Genomic DNA, 24,414 nt, shown 5'->3' with positions numbered 1-24,414 from the left:
CACAGTGGATGGAGCCATTCCCACTTCTAGGCCAGGCCTGCTCTCCAGGCTTACCAATGGCTAAAGGAGTGAGCACCACTCCCAGGAAGCACATCAGTGAACCACACGGGGGTGATCCCGACTCTCCCGCCTCAGGGCGGGTGCAGACTGTCCAGGCGTCTGCTCAACTTTACACAGAAGAAGCTAAAATGAGATAATGCCATGCCATCCCGGCTGCCAAGTTCTAAGGAAGACTGTCTAAATGACAAACATGTTATACAATACCTCATGGGGCAAGGTCTGGGGCTGAGAGTTCTGAAAAGATGAGCACATTCTCCATCACCTCCCCTGGGCCCACCGGCTGCTGGGCAGTAGCTGTCCCCCACTGTCCCCACTACGGGGTTTTTGCCCAGAATCCTGCCTCCACCCAGGGATACTCTTCCCACCAACATCCACAGGACCCTGTCCCCAGAGGTTGGAGGCACTTCTCAATTACCCCATAAAAATATCAAGTCCCCCTGTTTTGCACAGCAGGGGCCATCTGTGTGAGTAGCCTCCTCCCTCAGAGCCTGACCCTCCTGAGACTAGGCACTCTTGGGTGTTCAGGCTGTATCCCATCCCTGAAATAGTACCTAGCAATTAACTGTCTGCTGACTGAACTAGTGAACAAACACATTATGAAGTTTTACTTCTAATAAAAGATTCAATGTATAGCTAAGTGAGGCCACAATTTGGGTAAACAGCACATTTGTTTCCATAATTTTTCCACACACAAGTCTTTAATGTTTAAGGTTTCAAAGTGGACTATAAATGCGAGTTTGTATTTTAACATTAAAATAGTGCAAAGATTTATAATGAACCTACACACAAAAATTGGACAACATTAGAGTTAAGATTTGAAAAAGGAATCTCATTTGAATCAAGTAAGTGGTGTATCTGAAAACATAATTATTCTACCCTAAGAATTAAAGTAGAACCATATATAAACTCTGCCTAAATTATAAAAAACCACATGAAACAAAACAAATAGATCAAAACATGGGAAAGTATATCATCCTCCTGGCCTCTTTAAAGAGTCCAGCAGATCAAAATCTTGGAATGAACAACACAGGAGTTCTCACAGATCTACCACCATCTCCTCCCTCCACTATGGTCCACTACAAAGATTAAATGTCAAAGCCAGAAATTACAAGCCCCCAGGCCTGCTGGGGGCTCAACTGTTTCTCCACAAAAGAGAGCCCCTGGCATCTATGACATGATCTTGTTCAGAAACGGTCTGTTCAGATGCAGTCAAGTCAAGGTAAGGCCCCACTGGCTTACAGTGGACCAGATCCAGGGCTTGGCATCCTGAGAAGAGAGGCAGACACGGAGAGAGGAGGGAAAGGCCTCTAGGTAGAGAAACGCCCAGGGCTGCTGGTAGCCTTCAGCAGCTGGAGGAAGGCCAGGAGCAGATTCCCACTTAGCCTCTGAAGGAGGAGTCCTGCTGACACCTCAAGTTTGAACTTCAGTCTCCAAGACAAAGGAGTAAGTTTCCATTGTTTAAAGCCAGCCACTGTGTGGATCTTTGTTATGAGGGCCGTAGGAAACTAATGTGCTCTCCTAATAACTGATAAAGACATACTTAAGAGCCACACACGAAAAAATCCTGAACGAGCCATGACCATCTCAAGGACGGGAAGATTCAAAACATGGGTACATGGGGGACAGGAAGATCCCAAACCAGAAGCCAGGAGGACAACATTCTTCTAAGATTTAATAATGTGTCATTTGTTGTCTTGGTTACAAGATCCTCTTTCTACATTTTGTAATAGTCGAGAAGCAAGACCTGTAATTAAATATCTTAAGATTATAAACTATTTACCATAGGAAATTTTCTATTACATTTACAAAATGGTAGTTATGAGAATAAAGTCACACAGGATGTAAATGAATGACACTAACCTTGCATTAATTTAATCTACCAACTTACATTTGTATTTAGGAGTTTTTTGCTAGTTAGAGAAAACTCAAACCCTAGGGTTCTTTTCCTTGTAGATTTGCAAAATACATGAAAGAGGGGCACGCCAATCCCTGGACATGGTAAACAGCCTCATTACCTCCTCAGGCCACCCCAAAGTTGTCTGAATTCCTGGATCTGCCTGAGAGACCTGGCTTTGGCTGTAGGACTCCTCCTCCCCAATGACAAAGCTTGGGATTCACCTGCCACAACTGTTCTGACCTTTTACATGTGTGGACTTACTTAAATTTAACCAAACAAGAGGTTAGATTTCAGATTAAAAACTTGAAGCACAGAACACAGAGATATCATTTTAGTTGCCCAAATAACTGTTGGGGCTCGGTGGGACCCAGACCCAGAGCAGAGCCCATGCCTAGACCTGAACACTTCCTGTCTCCTTCCTGGACATTTTCCCTGCCCACAACCCAGCACACTGGCCACATTGGTCCACTACAGTTTCTTAATGAAAAATTAAGAGCATACTGTTATGATGAATAAGGCTAACATTACAGCAAAAAAGGCAAAGTTTCTGTTCATGCTCCGCCTGCCTGCCCTCCAAGGCTGCGCCCTGCCCCATCACCCATGACACCTTTACTACAAAGGAACAGACTAACACACAGTTACAGGGAAATGATGTCCACTATACATACATTTTCAAAGAAAGACAGGATCAAAACACATTTATTCTTCTACAACATGCTGTTTGCAAATACACCTGCAGTTTTTTTCATGTCTGTGCACATATATGTACACGTAGGGCATGTGCACCTTCCAATGAGTTAATCTTACAGTATTCAGTAATATGAATATTATGACAATTTGTTTCATTTTGTCTAATTTTTATATAGTAGGAAATATTTCTGGAAGACACATCTAGAAAAATAGAAGAATCAGAGTTACACATTTTAAGAAAACCTAAAGGGCTTCCAAAAAGAATATGCCACTTTGCCTTCCCACCAACAGAATACAACTATGTCTTTCGTTTATTAGATGTGTACACAGCACTGGCTGTATGCTGCTTTAAGTACTTTAAAGAGATCTTCATGGCAACGCCCCACAGAGGTAAGGACAGGTTCTGTGCTATCCAAGGCCATAGCTCTGAGACAGAAGCAGGTCAACCCCAGGTGGGTAAAGAACCTGCTTCTAACATGGCACCCAGCTGCCCCTCAGAAATACCAGCTTCTGTACTCTTGCCGAAGCCGATAAACTGAAATTTCCCCCAATCTGGTGAGTAAAAGGTCATTTCTCCTTGTTGTTCCTGTCTGTGTACTCTCAATTATGAACAGACTCAGACTGTCTTGTTGCAGTTTTCCTAAGAAATAACTTCAGGATAAACTAGGCAGAATGAAAAAAATCCCAATGAGCAGAATCCACAGGGACTCAAGAACAGTGACAATAATAATCAACAGGATCAAATTAATTAACAATAATCAATAACAGTAAATAATGATCAATAACAGTAATTAAATAATGGATAATAAAGATAGATTTGTCAGGGCTGGGGATGTGGCTCAAACGGTAGCGCACTCGCCTGGCATGCGTGTGGCCCGGGTTCGATCCTCAGCACCACATACCAACAAAGATGTTGTGTCCGTCGAGAACCAAAAAATATTAAAAATTCTCTCTCTCTCTCTCTCTTAAAAAAAAAAGATTCGTCAACATCCAGATGGGGTGCCAAGATGAAGCGCAGCACTCGTGAGCACGCAGCACTGTCTCTCTCACAAAGAATACAAATTAAAAGAATCATCAACGCAGTAAATTCCAGGAACACAAGGAGGCAATTTCCACACTTAAAGATACAAAGGAGGGAAAACAGATTTGTATACAATGCTGCCTTGATATGAAAAATAGAGATGAAAAGAAACTGAAATTAAAACAGAAAGGAGCACGGTGCAGCCTATGAGCAATGTTGGCTCAGCCAAGTAGCTGCGACCCAACAGTGTGCACCAGTTCAAAAACCCAACAACAAAACCTTACCACCACATAAAATGGCCAACCTCGATAAAACATGAGAAGCATTTAGCTAATCTTGCTGTGTTCACACCTGAAAAGCAAGCTACTGTAAATTTCAAGGAATACACCTGCAGTTTGCTATTCCTGACAGCAAGTGGAGTCCAGCTGGGCCTTAACACAAAATAGACGGAGTCAAGTCATGAGCAAGCAGTTGTCCCGAATCCCACCACCCAGGTTAAATAGCACTGCAACCACACTGGTGAGGCCTCCCCAGGTTGGTCATTCACGGAATCCTTTTCCAAGTGGAAAACAAAGGTCTTTCATTTCTCCTGTCTTGTGTAGGTGATCTCTAACTGGGTCATTCTCAGCTTAGAAACAATGGTACATTTGGAGAGCAAGATGGGTAACTAACTGCACATAAACAAGGCCATTGTAAAATATCCACACAGTAACACTGGCAGTAGCAACAGCAGCTAGCATTTGAAATCTTACTAAGCACCCAACCTACTTCCAAGCCCCTGATGTAGAGGAGTCCACGCAATGCTCACACAGGCCTGGGACAGGGCAAGGCTTTGATCCTCATTTCACAGATGCAGAATCCAAATCCTGAAGGTCGCACAGAGCATGTGCCAAAAGCCAGCATGCAAAGAGCCAGACGGGAGCCCAGGCCAACAGCTTCCAACATGATCCAGGCTGATCAGGAGACAAAGGCAGCAGGGATGGCCCCCTCCCTGGAACTGAGGGTCTTCCCACAGATATGTTCCACATGCTGTCATCAAAGTAGCTCACTGAACATTGCTCCCCTGGCAAGACACCTGGACTCCACAAGAACATATCACTGGAGACCTACATGGCAGTTGATTGGCAGGCGGGGTCTTCCATTCTTAGCCTGAGGCCAGAGCCTTGATGGAGGCTTTTTGTCTTTGTGGTACTAAGATTAAACCCAGGGGTGCTTTATCACGGAGCCACATCCCAAACTCTTTTACTTTTTGGGGACAGGGGCCTCATAAAGTTACTGAAGTCCCTTGCCCCAGCCTCCTGAGTCGCTGGTGTTACAGGCATGTGACACCATGCCCAGCTGCTGTATTCTGTGTTACCATCTATGACTGAAGGCTTTTCTTTCAGAGGAAGGCAAATTAGCTCTGGCTACTGTGCCTGCCTGGCCTAACATGCAGAGACAACACACGGAGCAGAATACCAATGGACTTCCTCCTTCCCTGGGCAGGTCTTTTCAACTCAGTAAAATACCCCTAATAAATTAACAGTGCCAGAAAAAAAAATCCCTAAACTCAATAAAAATACAAATATACCCTTCTTCAATGTTCAGTTTAATATGGACTTTAAAAAATACAAGATAACTAAAGACATGAGTATTGATAAAAATATAAGATAAAACAGCATATCTTAATATTCTAAGTTGTGAGCTCTAACAATTTTCTTTTTAATTTTTTTTTGTTATACATGGACACAATATCTTTATTTTTATGAGGTACTGAGGTTCAAATCCAGGGCCTCACAAATGTGAGGCAAGAGCTCTACCCCGGAGCCACAACCCCAGCCCTCCCCCTTTTCTTTGATAAGAGATACATGCCATTTACAGAAACTATTTTAAGGACTATATAAAATGAGAAGTGTTTCTTCAATGTAACTCATCTACCCAGTTTAAATTTCTGTGGTCAAAAACATTGATCACATCATACCAAATGTTTTCATACTGTTTTCTTCATTTGCCTCATCTACCTTTCCAATGTCTTCACAATAAGCTATGGGCTCAAACCAGAAGGAACAACTTCAGCCCATGAAGACGTGGATGAGGCATCCTTCAGCCACCTCCTGAATCTGCCAAAACAAACCTAAGAGAAATTTAATAAAATATGATGCAAAATAGAATACACTCTTAATTGCAAGTGGTCAAGACAACTTGAACAGGATAATACAGCCGCTCTGCTCTTCAATGTTACTTAATTAAGACATGTTCTCATTTAGATGATTTAAATCTCTATCTTGTTAGAAGTTTCTAAACTATCTAAATTTGTAGACAGAATTACACAAAAAAATGTTTTCCAATTTATCTTGCTGTGTTTAAAAAATGAGATCTCACATTTCTAAGTATGACTTTTTGAGCCATCAAAAACGTCTTTGGAAGCCTCATTCATGGACTGGTGTTAACTGTTCATTTCCCCACCAGGTCATTGGTTCTGCCCCAGAAAGAGGCACATAATTCTAGTATGAGATGTGCACTGAACATCAGAGTACCTTATTTTGGATGAATTTGATCTTGTTTTTTTCCCAGCTGTATGACTTCTGTTAAGAATCTTTCACGAAATAGAAAACAAACGTGGAGACAAGGGGGTCTGTCACCGTGACCTTGAATGGTTTTGATTACCATTTTGTATGCCCACTGCTTTTTACTGCTATAGCAGTAAGATCCTTTAATGGCTCCTGCAGTCAAAAAGGTCAAAAGTAACACATGCTGTACATATACACATACGCGTGTATTTAGTTCAATAAATGATTGGTGTAGCTTTGAGAAATCTCTGTCATCAACACTCTAGATGCAGAAGTGATCTCTTGCTTTCCATTTCTCAACTTGCTCTTCGTGAACTTGGGCATCATGAACATACATTTTGCCAATATTTTTCTATTCTATAAATAGTCTTACGAATAGTAACAAGAAGTATTACAGGGTGGTGACAGCACTGTAGAGAAGAAATCATCTTACACACCCAAGTGTCTGTTTTCTGTTGCTGAACTCAACACCACAGACGGAGTACTTTATAGGACAAGAAGTGTGTTCAGCTTCGGTCCTGAGGTGACAAGCCCAAGTGAAGACCTCCCTGCGGCATCATAATGTGGTGGAAGGTGTCACTGGTGAGCACTGGCCACTAATGCTACCACGGGGCCCATCCTCATGACCGTGTGCAACCCTAACTACCTCCCAAAGGCCCACCTCCAAATACGGTTTGTAGATGACTTGGAGGATGAAGTGCCCAGATCATCCTGACTGCCAGGGACACACCCAACCATAGCATGGTTCGCAGGAAGCCAGAGTGGTCTGTACCAGATCTGAGGGTTTCCTGCCACTCCCTGGCTGACATGTGAAGGTGGGCATGCGAGCAAGAAGACACGAGAAGTCAGGCCCACTCCCTGCTCTTGCTCCTTCCCGTTCCCCAAACTCATGTTCTTAAGAAGGCGCAGCCATAAGACCATCAGTCCTTCTGTATGGAGACTGATGCCCGAGGGCAAGGCCGGCAGGGTTAGGCCCAACAGCCATCAGCTCCTGGCAGTCTTGGAGCACAGCTGGAGGGTACAGAGCCCGGAAGCCCCCTGCCAGCCTGGTCCCCCACCTTGGCTTACCAGGGTCCTGCTCCCCTCTCTCAGAAGCACCTCTGCCTCCTGCCCATTCACCAAGGGGGCTACTAGAGGTACCACTGATTCCATGAGCCTCAGAACTTCCAACACACTCTTTGTGTGAGAGGCCATTCCGTGTTGCATATGAGAGAAATGATATTAAGATACTTAACACCTCATTAGGCCTGGAATTCTTAAAGGGTCTGGCCCTACACAGTCCAGGAAGGTCACCTCTGGGCACAGTCCTGCTGACATCTAGAGCCCAACCCTTACCTGACCAAGCAGCTTTCCTGCAACTACCCCGGGTTGCTGAGCAAACATTTATAGAAGAGAACCACAAAGCGATACAGGTTCCAAAAGGGCCCAAAGTCCAAAAATAATGAGCAAATGAATTACAATTTTACCATCACTGATCACCATAGATAATCATTAAGTAACTTTTTAATTAAATGGTCTAAAAACCAGGAAAGAAATCAACGGTGTGGCACTGTTAATGCAAGTTCGAGTTCTCCTTTATTGCCAGGGCACAGTGAACTGTCCTGGGAGGGTTAGGAAGCACAGGACACAATCCACGCTGCTCGGATAGCGACAGAGGAAATGCCAATCCTTGGACCCCCTAAAATGGATGATGTGTCCTCCCAGGCCTTTATCTATAGGACAGCAACTCAACATAACACCCAAACACTTGTTTTCCCTTTGAAAACAATAAGACTAACTAAAAGGTAAAGGTTGTAACAGCTCCCACACTAGACTTTATAATGACATTAAACATCCTTTGATCAGCATGCCCAAATCTACTAGGACTGTCCTAGAATCCCAATGAAAACGGCTTTATAAAATGAAACACAGCTTGTTTAACTTAATAATCTGGCTTCTGACCTCTGATGTGTGAAAAACTCATTTCTAGGGAAGTAAGGCATCAAGACAGAATACAATGCAAGTTTATGGCCACTGGCTCTTTCCAAAAATGAGAATCTGTTCTGCCCTTTCTGTGGTAGACAATAACTCACGTGAAATACCATATGGGATCTTTCCTATCTAGACAACCCAGAGGGAAGACTGTGCACAAAGACACGGATGTTGAGCAGCACATTGATTGAACATACGAAAAAATGAGTTTGATGTGAGAAAGAACCCACAGAGCAGCTCTCATTCTCCCTGGAAGACATGTGACACTAAGATAGCGTCGTCATCACCTACATTCACCTCCTGGCAAAAGATCGTCCAAGCACAGCAGCTAATTATAAAGATCACGGATTCATATGATCCTAGCACTAAACAGCTTGAAGATGCATCAGAAAAAACAATCAGTAAACAGACAGCAACCTCCCCCGACACCAGGAACACAATCCAGGCACCGAGAGCGCAACCGACAGGGAGATCCGATTGTCAGTGATACTCAAATCGTACCTTTTTATCCTCTTCTGTCCCCTCAATTTGTTCTCAAATCTGAAGGATGATGCCACTCAGGAGACTGGCACATCTGAGAAGTATATCAACCACCAACACCAGAAGGGTGCTCTGGGTGTGGCCACCACGCCAGCAGTGAGCCCCTCCTGACACCTCTCATCCTGAGACCTCTGGGCCGCAGGTCATGGGGGATACTGATGCAAATGCCTGTGTGCACTGAGCCAGGTGAGATGCTAGAGACAGAAAGGCCCTGCTCGCTGTTGATTCCTGCCCTTCCTCAGCTTAGCATGCTTTGCCTGCCCTGCTCTGGGATGTCTGGGAGAAGGCCCATCTCTACACCAGCTCCCCACTCCAGAGCATCCATGGGGACGTGGCTCAGGCCACTGCCTAAGACTTCCACTGCTGACTCCCTCTCTTGCCACACTTGTGCTGTATGAGCCTTGGGTAGGTGGTTGACAGTTACTCATAGGGCACAGAGCCGTTGTGCTGGAGCCCCTTCTTGATAGACTGGGTTATGTGAGCATACCAGCAGCGCCCATGTCATCAGTCCAAATGAAAAGAAACACCACAAAAAACAAAGAGCTGGAATTATGTGAGGCTCCACTTATATGAACTGCAAGCTATGCAGCCATCAAATGTGCTGAAAAAGGTTCCGCCCAACAGTCTCCATTGCCAATGAGCAATGTAGGATTGTCAGAGATAAGGGTATGGGAGGGTACGTTGAACTGACATTTTTACATTTTACTTATTCAAAAGCATCAGGCGCCGAATATTTACTAGGTAGAAGCAGACAATAAATGATGAACAATTATACTAAGAAATTCCACAGTGCATGAAAAGTTGGCAATGCTGTTGGAAAAGCAGGCAGAGGAAGAACCAAACAGGAAGATCGCGCTGCATTTTCCATGGTGTGGTAGGCAGTTCCAGGCACGAGAAACCAAGGCTGCGTGAGCCAGGAAGAGGGACAGGAGGAGAGGGCCCGGGACAGTAGGGCAGATCACATAGGGCCTCATGCACATCCTCAGACCTCATGGCTCAAGCAAGGAGCCAGAGAGAACTCTGGCCAGACTGGGGGGCGGGGAGGAGGTAGGAGATCCGTCAGGAGCTGTGGGAACCCAGGGAAGAGGCTGAGGCAGCCACGGGGAGAGGGCAGACGGTGGGTTTAGATACGCCCTGAAGACTGGGGTGGGGAGGCAGGGCATGCCAAGGCAGGAGGAATAGGAAAGTGTCTACGTCCCCAGCCTGGTCAACAAGGACAGAGTAACCATCTTGCTCTCAAGACTGGGGAAGGGGAGATGCAGAATTTTTAAATTTCTGTTAGTAAAAGTGCCTTCACACATTGCTTCTGTTGAAAGTGTTAAAATAAGAGCAAATAATGGTGACTGATACTTAAATTAGAAATCAGATCCTGTGAGCCGCCTACTCTCATTACCCAAGTGAAAGGCAAACTGAATTGTCAACATGAGCTCCAAGATGTGGCAAAGATTTGGAGTCTGATCCTCACTTTCCTTGGACCCCGAAAGGCTACGAAGCTAAAGATGGGTGGTCGTGGAGGGGAAGGGGTGTCACACAGCCTGCTAACTCAGATGCCAGGCTGTGCCTCTCGACCAGGACTCCAAACAGCCCGTGGCCTAGGTGGCACTGGTAACAGTGGGCGCAGCTATTAGGATCCTCATTTGTAGTTGCAGAAATCGGGTGTTGGGGTATCTAGGATGACAAGTTCAAATGGACACAAAGCCCAACAGGTCTTCATCTGCCTTTTCTATTGAATCGGGCATCTGAACATCAAAATGAAGACTCAACTTTTAAACCTATGAAGTAGTGGACAAACTCTAAGGAAGTAACCACAGAACAGTCGCCTGTTGGTCAACAGTTGCCAAGAAGTACCACATTATAGCTGAATTCTGTCCAGTGATCCTTTCCTCAAAAGATGCTGGGAGGATACAGGATGATCTCAACTCATCTCAGACGTCACATGAAAAACCACCTTGAGTTCTGGCACAGCACAGCAGTGCTAGCCACCGCGCAAGCTGTTAGCATTGTGGGATCCTGGATGTCTCGGGGCCAGGCCTCAGGGACTCTCTCTCTGCTTTCACTCATTTCAACCAAGCACAGGTGCTCTTCTTCCCAAGCCCCTGGGCAGGCGTGTTCCTCTGCAAATCACAGGTCAGCTCTGGAACAGGAGCCCATGCATTCAGTGGCGGAGGAGCTGAGAAATAAATGGTTCCAGGAGCAAAAAAGTAACGTCTAATATTCCTTATCATTTCAGGGGATTATAGTCTAAATTTAAGAAACGTTTCAATTGGTTTATAGCAATTTATGGTTTTAATATCCAAACCGTAGGTAAATTGAGTGGCCCTTGTGAATGTTTTAGGCAAATAAAGCAACACTTAAGAACCTGTGCTTTCACATACATTACAGGCTGAGCACGGTAATGTGCAAAACACTTGGGACCTGAAGCTTTTTTTTTTTTGCCTTCAGATTTTGGAATATTTATAAATACATAGATGTATTTTGAAGAGTCTAACTACCAAATCAAATTTACAGTTCATATACATCTTACAAATATAACCTGAGGGTAATCTTATACGATATTTTAATGATTTTGTCCTTAAAACTTGAGTACAAGAATCATTATAAAGCAAAGCCACCACCGGCTCAACAACGAACATGCCTGGGCTGGTTCACATCAACACTGTTCCCTACTGAATGTATGTGCCACCAATAATCCACCAGTCTTACGTTTATTCTCATATGAGTACTTAATAGTGGGAAATAGAGCGTATAATTGTAACAGTGAAAAAGCAACATGCTCAGAGTCCTTAGCGTCCCCGAACACCTGCAACACCTGCCAGCAGCAGTGAACTGTGGCAGCCTCCGCTCTCCGACCTTGACATTGAGTTTAGATCAAGATGTTACTGTCACCGTATTTTAAGGGAGAAGAAACATCAGACATAGTAGGACCAGAAGGGAGGGGATTCGACTGGAGGCTTCTTAAAACATTTCCTCCACAGCCATCTTCCTGGTTCACAGGTTGTCGATTTTATAAATTGACACAATTTCTTTTTCTATTATGAATGCATGCTCCTTCGAGACTGTTTCTGCAGTGTTAAAGTCATCGTCATTGGTGCCACATCACAATCACCTGGATTCACAACCACATAGGCTGTGTCAGTCAACAAATGAGCAACTGGAGTCTCATTATTTATGAGGGGCCTCTGATAGCCACTTCCAGCTCAGACTCCGAAGGTCTGTGTATAGTGTATGTGGGGAAATCAGACACCAGTCTTTCCTAGTTGACACGAATTCTTTAATGTCACCACCTTGTTTACCATCACTGCATAGAGCCACAAGCCAGAGACTGTGCAGGGTGCAGACAATGACTACATACCCTGTCACCAGGCCCCATGGGCACAACTCCTTTTGGCCACCTTCCCCATTCATGCCTTTACTCATTCTGTGGCTCCAGAGTGATTTTATCATCTTCATCTGAGGACACCTTGGTCACATGGCTCGACTAATGAAGTCACATTTGAGAAGCATGTGGCAAGGATGTTTTTCTTTGATGAGAATGTCAGCTGGAGGATGAGCAGAATGACTCTCAAGGAACAGCAAGGTCTGTGTAGCCGTCCGCTGGCCTAGCTTCTCTGTAGTGTGCACAAAGCAGCTGGTACCAAATGTTTGTGAAACCAACCAAGAAAGATGTCCCTGATGATCTGTGCCCTTTGGTGAGCTTTCTAGTAACCTAGGAAGAAACTCCCACATAGCAGCAGTGGTGCCAGCTTTCACCCATCGCAGCAAGCTCACCCTTAGGTGTGCCGAGGTGTATCTCAGCAGTTCTGTCACTGGCATCCCCCACCCATGGTGGCTGTCATCAGCTGGAGTGTCTTTCAGGGGAAAATGCCCAAATAGCAATGCTTCGTCAGCATATTATAGACTTGTCCTAGCTTTAGATTTTCACTTGCCACAGCTTTGGCAAACTGGTTAATGGACTCCCAACTATGTCACGAGCAGCAGACTCGTTAACAGAAACCATGAGAAGTGAAACGTCATTGCTTCTTGTGACAGTGTGTCCCAGGCTGGCCTCAAGTGTCCCTCCTGCGTAGGCCTCCTGGGCAGCTGGGACCACCAGTGCACCAGCCACCAAGCCTAGCTTTGCCAGTCTTTTCTATTTCTGCCTTCAGCCTGTTGAACATTCTCGGCTTCCTTCCATTTTCTGTTTGTTATGAAAGATCGTAGTTGCTTCTTTCCAGATCAGCATGGCATCAAGAAGCATGCATACACCGCGAGGCTGACGGGCCTGCTTTCGCTTCATGAATAAGATCTTCGTTTTCCGCACCTGTTTTCTACTTTTAACTATCACTTTCAGCATAAAGCTCCAAAGCTTCTTCAGCTCATGCATGGTGACCTCTCCACCCCCCTCTCCCTAAGGCCTCTTGCACTTCCAAAAGCTAATTTTGCTGGGGCTATACATAAACACACAGGCCCTTTTTTTTCCTTACTACTACCTGTAGGAACAACTGTGGGTTTATTTTTTTTATTTTATTTTTTTTTAAACTATGTACTTTCTACAGTCTTTTCACCATAACAGAGATAAGCAACAACACACAGGGCATGATGGACATAGGGCTTGGCCTCCTGTGGAGAACCTGCCATTGTCAGGCCTGGCCTGCACTCATGCCATCTGTGAGCGTGCTTGGGTGGTGGGACCCAGGAGTGCACAGAAGAGAGACATAGAAGCTCAAAGAGGCTGGGTCTCCTTTCCTGTAGGTGCTGAGTAAGCCGCATGTATGCACCAGTGTTTGACCGTCACCTGCCATGGGAGATCAGATGTGGAATTTTCCACCTGCAACATGTCAGTGTTCAGAAGCTTTCAAATTCCAGAGCATCTTGAATTTCATGTTTTTGGACTAGGGATGCTCAATTAGTGTAAGAATATTGCCCCCCAAATTGCCATATTGTAGTTAAACTCACGAAGTCAAATAAGGAAGCAATAACCTTAGCTTAGCATTAAAATTGGTGTCTTCTGTATATTTTTCAGGGCCTTCCTTATTTTACATGAGTTAAATCAGAGGGGACATTATCACTGTTTCTCCAGTGTGTCCATGAGACACACAGGGCCAAGCTAGTGAATGTGGACACAGAAGCCTACAATCATGAGCTATGCGAGAAGTGGATACAGCACTCTCCACAGCAAATGGTTCAAGCAATGTTATGCTACACCTCGGTGATGTGTTCTAGACTGTGTGAACATCTGTCACTTTCCTTTTGATGTGCAAGACTATGAAGAGCCATGAGGGTGGAATACCAAGGAGAAAGAATATAGCAGAGTATGCATTTAATTTCCCTATGAGGAAAAGTACCTTGATTAAAAAGAAAAGGTTCAGATCAATCACTGAAGGAGGATCATCACATCAAAGTTTGAAAACCAGAGTAGATAACAAGGATGATAGGACAGGTCTGGAAAAAGATTCTTCATGTTACTGCCTCACCTTTTTAAGTTGTAGATGGACTTGATACCTTTATTTTTTTGTGGTGCTCAGGATCAGACCCAGTGCCTCACACATGCGAGGCAAGCTCTCTGTACCTCGGAGCCCCAGCCCCTCACCTTTTGACTGCGAGTTTCATTCTTCACTGAAGGAGTACCTACCATCAAAACGTCTTCCCTACCAATTGGTGGTGTATGAGGAAAGAAGCACGCCCTTCCCAGCTCACCCAGGATGTGAAGGGTGCTGGACGAGGCCTGTTGGGGTCAGGCAGCTCCCTTAACCTCCAGCAGGAGCTCCCACTCAGGACTCTGCCCCAGCTTCTCAACTGGGCCGCTGTAGGCAATCTGTAGACAAAAGTGGCTGTGTCCCCAGGAAACCTCTCAAAAACAGGCACACACAGTTTGTCAACTGACTTAAGGAAGCACACTCTCCCCTCCTATCCAGTGAGGTTCACAGGGTAGGTTCTACTACTACCATTTGACCCAGCTATTGCCCTTCTCGGACTATTCCCTGAAGACCTTAAAAGAGCACACTACAGGGATACTGCCACATCGATGTTCATAGCAGCACAATTCACAATTGCTAGACTGTGGAACCAACCCAGATGCCCTTCAATAGATGAATGGATAAAAAAAATGTGGCATTTATACACCATGGAGTATTACGCAGCACTAAAAAATGACAAAATCACAGAATTTGCAGGGAAATGGATGGCACTAGAGCAGATTATGCTTAGTGAAGCTAGCCAATCCCTAAAAAACAAATACCAAATGTCTTCTTTGATATAATGAGAGCAACTAAGAACAGAACAGGGAGGAAGAGCAGGAAGAAAAGATTAACATCAAACAGAGACATGAGGTGGGAGGGAAAGGGAGAAAAAAAGGGAAATTGCATGGAAATGGAGGGAGACCCTCATTTTTATACAAAATTACATATAAGAGGTTATGAGGGGAATGGGATAACAAACATGGAGGGAAATGAATTACAGTAGATGGGGTAGAGAGAGAAGATGGGAGGGGAGGGGGGATAGTAGAGGATAGGAAAGGTAGCAGAATACAACAGTCACTAATATGGCAGTATGTAAAAATGTGATGTGTAACCGATGTGATTCTGCAATCTGTATTTGGGGTAAAAATGGGAGTTCATAACCCACTTGATTCTAATGTATGAAATATGACATGTCAAGAGCTTTGTAATGTTGTGAACAACCAATAAAAAATGGGAATATTTGAAATTCAAGATATTTGATTTTATATAAATTTTCTTTGGAAAGTTTGATGATTTCTGCAATTTTGTGATTTTTTAATTAAATATTTTTAGCTGTAGATGAACACAATATATTTTTTATGTGGTGCCAAGAATGGAACCCAGTGCCTCACACATGCCAAGCAAGTGCTCTACCACTAAACCACAACCCCAGCCCCAATTTTGTGAGTTTTTGACATCTAACAGTTCACTTCTCATAGATCACAATTCACCCAGCTTATGATGGAAGTATATAATTGAATGTTCTTTGGAAGAATCTCACCAAGGAGGTCGACAGCAGTTTAAGATACAACAAATACCACACAAAAAATAAATAAAACACATGGTAGTGAAAACAAATGGTGTCCTTTAGAGACTGATGAATCTGGATTTTTTTGGTGACTGTGGGAGCTGCCCTGGATGCAGATGCCTTTAAGTCCTGATGTACCAGGTTCTGAACAATTACTGCGCCCCATAACAACTTGGGCTTTAACTCCACTCTGATAATGAGGTGTGACACCAGAAGTAGGCGTTACCCAGTTGGCTTGAGTTACAGCACCTGTTCCTTTGCCCTTCTGGGGATAGAGTGTTCCACGGAACCTCCCCTTGTGTTTCCCCTATATAAGAATTCCAGTGGCGCTTTCTCTTTCCACGGACCCTTAAGGTTGGAGAGCCATCACAGATTTTTAAAGGTAATTCTGTGTTTGCGTGCTTTCTTAAGTTACTGGAATAGTCAGATTTTGTGAACCCAGCATTAGGTCGCCAGCTAGGATAGATGGCGATAGGTGACGATCTTTTATAACATTCAGCACCCATGATAAGAGCTCACTTCCCTGAACCACTGCTCATGAAGGGCAACTCTACCACTGCCAGCTGTGACTGGAGGCAACAGGGCTTGGTTGTGTCGGCCCAACCTGCTCTGCTTCTGGGCTTTTCTACCAGTCATGTGGGAACAACTGGCAAGAGCTCCGGGACACAAGAGCGAGCGCCAGACAGTGGTCAGTGTGCAGGAAGCCAGAGGATGAGCAGATGCACATCCGGGGTCTGCCAACAGAAGCTATGCTGTTCAAAAGCACTGGCTGAAGGACCATCTGTGAAGGTCACCTGTTCACACTTCCGTCGCTCATAAACACATCTAGTCACCACACTTAGAGTAGGTTCAACTCTATAAGAAATGGTCTGGAAGTTGTTCAATCCACGCTGCTTATTCCTGAAGGAGCCTCACGCTTTACAAAATCATACAACTACAATTCCCAGCCCACTTACGGTTTTATGGACCCAAATTACACAAGCAGATTCTCTTTGATACTCATCATTCTGTCCATTAGCTTTATGCTCAAGTGCCACTAACTGTGGGGAAAAGTCTCTCAGGCTATACAAGCTACACTTAGAAAACACCTGCGGCTTAATTTGTATACTATTGGTCCTAAATTTCTAATCTCGTTCAAGAAATACTTTGAGACTTTTAAGGACAAGATTAAAAATTCTTTGCTCATCCCTTTTTCCTCTGCCAAGCAACTCTTACCAGCACTGAGAGTACATTTTTAGGAAAAGCAAATCATTTAGTCATAACTCTGTGTTGTTGCCATTTAGCAGAACGGGGGGATTTTAAACACTTAGACATGAAGAAAATTTAGAGGTTAACAAATTCAATTCACTCATTTTACAGAAGAAACTGAGGCCTGGGGGCCAGGGCTTCCTCTGGGGTCATGTGGCCAACCACCAGTCAGCCTGGGTTCAAATCCTGAGCCTCGGCCCCCCTCAAATGTGTTGAAGCTTCTCCTTTATCTGTGCTGAAGTCACATTTTAAAGATGATCTTGGGAGAACATAATCATGATGGTAAATCTGCTTCACTGTATAACCCTAAGCATGTTTTATACTCAAAGGTCAAATACAAGCTGCAGGAAGTTTTTCACAGAGTACCTACAGTACTATCCTCCTAAAAAGTGAAGATTGGATTCTGGCTGATGGTACTGTGTTGCATTACGTACTTAAATGACGTGAAAGATTAAATTTCTGATTCAACCACAATTAAAATCAGTTTTCAAATTTTCAGTGACACAATCTAGTTAATATTTCACTAACACCCAAAGCATTAGAAGTTTTCTTATTTAAGGACACACTTCCTGTGAATACTTTTGGAAAGTCCAAACTTTCAGTCACACAGAACTCACATATTTTATATGTTGAATTTTTTGGTTATCCAGTCATAATAGAGAGCACATTTGTGCTACATTACATAGAACCTAACTGGAGATGAAACTCAAATACTGAAAACTCATGTTACAATTTTCAAATATCTATGAGATGCAGGCCTTTCTTAGATAATTAAGTGCTAAAGGGATGATTGTCAGTCAACTCCAATTAATGAGGATGATCAAATAGCCTGACCAATACCCATTTTTGAGACTATTTACTGTGTTGAACACTTCTTACCTCATTCTGAAAGAATACATTTTATGTCCCCGTTAACCACTTCCCTCCCACCACCACACTGCTCTAAAGCTTGGCCGACCAGCATTCTTTGAAGTGCAGCATCCCAGAGGGCAGACAGGGAAGACAACACTAGAAATCGGCAGGTGAAGGCCTACATGTGGCCGCAAGCATTTCACCTCAGCCCATGCACACACCATCCCATCTCCCAATTAAGCCTGAGACTCTCACATGCCAACAAAAATCTGAGTGACCTGCAAGGACAAGATAGTACTGTTCCACATACTCAAAGAGCTCTACTTAACTCAGGAATTACAACAAAACTGGAGAGAGTGAGAAATGTTTTTCTAACTCGAGAATCTAGAGGACTCACAAGAATCCATGCCAGCATGAGAGAGAGATGAACCCATCCTGAAGAGGGTAGATCTAGTTTTTATTCTCACACTGAGCACTGACTCATGATTCCCAGGTCTCTGTGGGCTGCTTAATTAAGACGGCTCTCTACACTGCCCATGGTAACTGAGGTGACCCAGTACCTCCGGATGGCCACGGTGAGGGCCTCTGGTGAGCTGGCACACGGACAGATGACCTCCTGACGAAGGCCTTTACTCTGGAAGACATTGAGAAACGCATCACAAGAAGAAATAGACCCTGGAGGGGGGAAAAGGGACAACGGTCAGACAGCTGCAGCACTGGGGCCAAATTTAAAATATTCTAGAATATAAAACAGTTTTGAAGTGATTTTGTGCACATGGATTTGGATCATGGAGAAACAGTTCAAGTTATTCTTTATGTTATAAGGAGAATATTCTCAAAATCCGAAATCCAGATTTTTTTAAAAAGCAACTTCTATGCTTAAGACATTTTTGCTTATTTTAGCAACTTTTCTGAAACTGGTTCCCCCATGGTCAGTACAAAAGTTTTGAAAAATGCATGAATCTAAAGTAAATGATGCAAACTCTCTATATTAACTTGGATATGACTCAAGTATAATTAATATATCAACTGAACTATTTTCAAATTCAGAATTGCTTTGCTTTATACAAGATGTATTGTTCTCAGCATTATAGATTAAGATCAATTACTTATTCAATAAGCTCACGTTTACTGAATTATTTCATAAATGAAAGGCAAAACAAAGTTGCCCGTTTATAAGCCCACGCTGGTATATCAGGCTTTAAGAAAGCATAGGCTGCTGTAACTTACAAATACTTAAAGGTGCACAGCTCAGTTCACCTCCATTCATTCAACTGGCTGCTGGCTTTAGGTACTGTCCTCACAAAAGAAGCTAACTAGGTTTAGTTTCTTGAGTAAAGTACTTCTCTAAGTATATTAGTATTATTCTATGACAGTGCTAATTTATTTCATCTGGGAATTTGTTACAGGATTTGATAATGAAGTTTCATTAAAAATAACAAATTTACCAATCAATTTAACTACTCTCAACCATAAAATAAGCAGTATTTCTTTAGCCCTTATGACATGCCAAGGGACTATTCTTAGGTATTACTTCATTTAATTCTCATGAAACTTTATGATTTAGGTAAAATTTTATAGCTGAATTAAAAAAGGAAGTTTCGCTATGAAAGCAGGATGTGCCATGAACCTCAGGACTGTGCTCCTGCAAACACCTTGCCCTTGCCCATTTACTGGACCGCCCTTAACAGCATGGAGTAACACTGGCTGGTTGTTTTAAGACAAATTCTTAGACATGCTAAAGATTAGAAAAAGGAATCAATGTGCCAAGGAGGACACCTGGGAAACAAGGATCTTGACCACGTGCCCATCTTTCAAGTCACAATGGACTCTTCACTTACAGGGATTTGCTCCGTCGGCCACTATGAGCATGCGGAGAGAGGAGAGGTTGACATCTCTTTGATCTCTGTGGGCCACCAGTGCCCAGTGCATGTCCCTCGACTTCACACATGCCACTTTTGCTACAAAGAAAGGCAGAGGTTATGGCGTGTCACTATCAGGCTATTTGATATTCAAAAAGAGGTAATGGAGAGATATGGGGATGGTGAATCATCTCAGTCACCAAGACCCCCAAAGAGGCGCAGGGGAGACCAACCTTTGTACTGGCAGACCTTCTGGATCCAGGAGAGGGGGTTTACCTTCATCAGCGAGTATGGGATGCTGATCACGTGCATCATGTTCATGACGCTCTGAAATCCAGAACAGACACACCCAAGGGGTCAGTGAGGAGGGGTTACCAGAGGCAAAGGCTGCTTCTCTGCAGGAGGTAGCACCTCTACTAAATCAAGGCAGCAGCCAAAGGGACAGACTCAGGAGCTTCACCTGAGGCACTTGAGGCGACAAGCACAAGAGAGCTTTGGTTGGGCATGGTGGGAGCCAGCTGAAGCAAGGTTCGACACTACTGGGCATGTGCTCTTTGGGAAGGTGATTTCCCAAAGCTTAGCTCAGTCTCCCCACTACTGCTCTTCTTAAATTACTCCTGAAAGTCAAAGAATTTAAGGGCAAACCCTTAAGAAAATATTTTGCTAAAATAACACAAAAACACATCTCTCCAAAGATGATACATCAATGGCTGATAAAGTTACACATATTCTGCCACTATTGCTGGCAATGTATGTTGGTAGGGCCACTGTGGAAAATGGTGTAAAAATTTCTCCAGGAGGTAAAGACAGAACTAGCACGTTGCACGGCATACACCATGACTGGGTACACGTCCAAAGGAAATGAAGTCAGCGTGTTGCCAAGATGCCTGCCCTTATGTGTGCACGGCAATGCTACTTGTAATAGCCAGGATATAGAGCTGACCTAGGTGTCTATCAATTTATGAACAGATGAAGAAAATGTGGTGCATGTTTGCAAGGGAAAATTATTCATCTCTAAGAACGAAATCCTGTCATTTGATGGCAACATGGATGTAATTATGTTAAGTGAAATAAGTTAGGCACAAGAAATTCTGCATGTTCTCAATCATGTGTGGAAGCCAATATCCTATCTCAAAGCAGAGACCAGAACAGCAATTTCCAGAGGCTGGGGAAGATATAGGGGAAGGAGGGAGATAGAGGTGATTACTAGGTACAGGGTGCAGCTGGCTTGGAGGAGTAACTTCTCACATTCTATAGCACAGGAGGATAACCAGCAACAACCGAATACTTGAAAATAACATACAGAGAAGTTTAATGTTGCCCATAGAAAGAAATGACATATGTCTGAGTGACAGATATGCCAATTACCCTGAGATGACCTTTACACATGGAATTACATGTACTGAAGGGCCACATATTCACAGGGACCGCACACACAAGGCCAGTCCTTTCTGGCTGACTGGCGTGTTGGGGGCAGAGGACCTGGTCAGAAAACTGCCTGGCTGTGGACGCGCTGACTGCCAACTACCGCAGGCAGGAATCCGGAACAGCAATAGCAAGCAGGGACACACAATCAACCAGGGAGCCACTTGAGCAGAGGAGGTGACACTATTACAGAGAGATGGAAAGCAGGACCCTCCAGGGAAAACATAACCAGAAACGTGATGCATCCAGCGACAGGGGTGACCCATTGCCTCAGCAGCATCCTCTAAGCTTCACCCACATCCATGGGCTGTTGTACTGACTCCTTCAGCAAACTTTTGTTGCCCAGGGGCACATGACACTTGCCCAAGTCACAGCTACAGAAGGGAGGGCTGTGCCCCCAGCCAGGATCTGATGCTGAAGCCCATGCTCTTCCCTCTACACAAACCGCACCCAGTGTGGCCGCATTCACAACTGTGTTTCTGCATCTCAGCACCTAAGGATGCAGACCCTAGAAATGAACTGTTCTACAGCAGAGGCCAAGGGGCTGGCCTGGAGTTGCAAACAGCTGGCCTATGAGGTACCTACATGTTCTTTATCAATTCTGGCTTATGAAGAAATAACAAACTTTTTTCCTGTATTCAAATGTCCATTGCTCATGTAAAAATGACTAGATTTTCTACTTTAGGAAAGATGGGACCTTTCAGCATAAGAAACTCTTAAGAAAAACAAGTGAAAGTTACCAGAGGAAATAGACATGGAGAGATTCTAAGCAGGGACATACCATATATTTTAAGTGCCAAGAACACTTTATATAAAGATACTTCTCTTATCAGAGGTGCCCTCACTAGTGCTGCCATCAGTCACCAAGTGGCACTAACAATGAAACAAACATCCTTGCAACTTGTGCTGGGTTTTCCTCTTCAAGGGGAGGTTGTGAAAGCCGTCCCCCTGTAGAATAATGGATCAGCAGATCCCTAAACATCCATAAACACCAACTAGAGAAAGAACACACACGGAGAACATGCTGGGTGGATAAAGTGCGTGGAAAAGCCACCTAAACATGAATAGGACATTGATAACATTACTGTGGAACCTCAAAAGCCCCAAGTAAGGGAAAAGAGATGGTGAACTCCAGATGGGCCCTCAAAGGCCACCCTGGAGTGGTAACCTCAAGGTGGGTCCAGGACTCAAGCATGTAGCTGCCGAGCCCGGCCGGATTTCTTGTGCTGTTATGAGCAACCTCAGGGGAGAAAAAGACTCCTAATGATGATAATTTTCTTCTTCATAGTGGGGAAAGAAAGGACTCTTCAAACTCTGCCCATAACAAACCAGCCTGAGCTCTGACATGGGGCACACCGACAGGACAGACAGCGAGGGCAGAGGGGTTTCCACTTACCGTCAGGATGCCGTGCCAGAGCCCCACGTCCTTCTTAAAATCTAGCACGTTCACAATGGTTTCAGCTGTACAAAAAAAAAAAAAAAAAAGAAGAAGTCACAAGGGTTATGACAGAGCTACACCAACAGAGCTGCTAAGAAAACCCAATATCAACTTAGGGGGAGATAAAGGATCTTACAAGACTCAGTTTAGTACAGCTCTGAAGAAATTCTGCAGCTCTCATCCAGACCACGGAGAACACTGGCTGGGCCTGGAGCGTTTCCAGGGCAATATTCTGATACACAAGTGAGCAGCAATCCACACCATCACTGGATGACTCTCCACTTATGCATTTCTGCCCTCCCTGTTTTCTTTTTGAAAGATTTCTTCCCCCTTCCCTCATGTGCGCTTCCCCAGGAAGACAAGCATGCCCCCTGGTCATGTGCTCTGTTTTGGAAGAGGGAGTTTTGGGCAATGGACAGGCCTACTCTGCTCTACCAGAGTCTTCCCAGGTCGGGGTGGGATGGTGAAGGAGGTGAGATCAGCAAAGACAGGGATGGAGAAGGAGTCAAGGATTATTGGTGGGGGGTGCTTAAAAAAAGGCAGAAAAAACAGTGCTAAGAACACACAGGGGCAAACAGTTACCACCATGGAATCCAGCTGCAAAGCTACAGCCAGCCATGCATGACTTGGAGCTTTTTTTCTTTTTTCCTCCTCCCTTTCCTTTTCTCCTCCAAATCACACTCTTCAACCCAGGTGAACAAGAGCTGCCTGCACATGTCCTGGGCCACCTCTCACTGCCCTGGGTGTTCAACAACACCTCTATTATTCCTCCTTGTACGCTCACCAAGTGTGCAGGGTCACCTCTCCCGCTTCCCTTTCAGAGGCTGAAATAAGAAGACCAGGCAGAGGGGCTTCCAAAATAAATATGTTCAAAGGGACATCCTAGATTCCTTTTCATAAGAAAACTTCTGTAGAGAAATGTATACATATTATGATATTACACATAAATACTCCATATTTATTATATACTATGGAAATATTACATATATCCCTGGCTCCCCAACTGCCCAAGGGTGAAGCCCTGGACCTTGAAGACATCAGGCCCAGGGCACAGCTCATGAGATGGTGAAGTGGGCAGTGGCAACCAGTCCTGCAGACCAAATAAGCAGGACCTCCCCATGAGACAAATGAATCGTTTTAAAAAGAGTAATTATCAGAAGGAAGTGGAGACAAAGCCAATGGTAGAAAAAAGAGAAGCATTTTAGTCCTAATGAAAGAGGTTCCACAAGGGCATCTTCAGTGTCAGCGTGTGGACATCCGTGGAAGCCACACCCTGTATGGGAACCCAGGCGGTAAACCAGATGGCTTGAGGGACCTGCTTGAATGCTTCCTTCTGTGTCCTGCCTGGAGTTGTTACCAAGGTTGTTCCTACTCACTGCAGACTCTCATGATGATGCCACTCAGAGCAAGGAAAATACACTACAGACCAACCACTCCCACTGCTGAAGTCCACACCCGAGGAGCTCAAAAACCACCCTCAGAGGTGCTTGTGCCAAAACACGGGCACTTAAAACAAAACACACCCCACTTCTAAGAACACACGAGCAGCCAGAGATGGAATCCATGGTGTTAACTGTTATGGGCTGCAGCACGTCCCCCAAATCCACAGGGGAAAGCCCACCTATGTGACTATGTTTGGAGCTAAAGTCTGTAATCAATGCTAAGTGAGGTCACAGGGTGGGCTCCGATTGACAGTCTCATAGGAAAAGCATGAGAATCCCTCTTCAGAGATGCACACAGAGAAAAGGCCATGTGGAGACACGTGGAGAGGGTTTCAAGTACAAACCTGGGAGATGCCCCTCTAGGAATCAACCCTGCCAGCACTGACCTTGGACTTTCAGCCTCAGAGCCACTCT

General features: G+C 44.4%; 1 protein-coding gene across 5 annotated transcripts in view; it reads right to left on the bottom strand.

The window, feature by feature from the left end:
• Window positions 1-24,414, bottom strand: part of DIP2C (disco interacting protein 2 homolog C) — a 378,781-nt gene that overhangs the window by 80,542 nt on the left and 273,825 nt on the right. For all 5 annotated transcript variants that reach the window (XM_081300463.1, XM_081300460.1, XM_081300461.1 and 2 more), the window contains 4 exons: window positions 22,517-22,581; window positions 19,929-20,022; window positions 19,675-19,794; window positions 18,394-18,508 (listed from right to left, as the gene is read on the bottom strand). In XM_081300463.1, coding sequence (XP_081156589.1) covers window positions 18,394-18,508; window positions 19,675-19,794; window positions 19,929-20,022; window positions 22,517-22,581 — 394 coding nt within the window. The remainder of the gene's footprint in view (window positions 1-18,393; window positions 18,509-19,674; window positions 19,795-19,928; window positions 20,023-22,516; window positions 22,582-24,414) is intronic.

This window comes from Spermophilus citellus, assembly GCF_964194105.1.
Source record: "Spermophilus citellus genome assembly, chromosome: 6".
Lineage (NCBI taxonomy): Eukaryota > Metazoa > Chordata > Mammalia > Rodentia > Sciuridae > Spermophilus > Spermophilus citellus.
The sequence above is the reverse complement of the archived record's forward strand: the minus strand, read 5'-3'. Positions and strand labels throughout refer to the sequence as shown.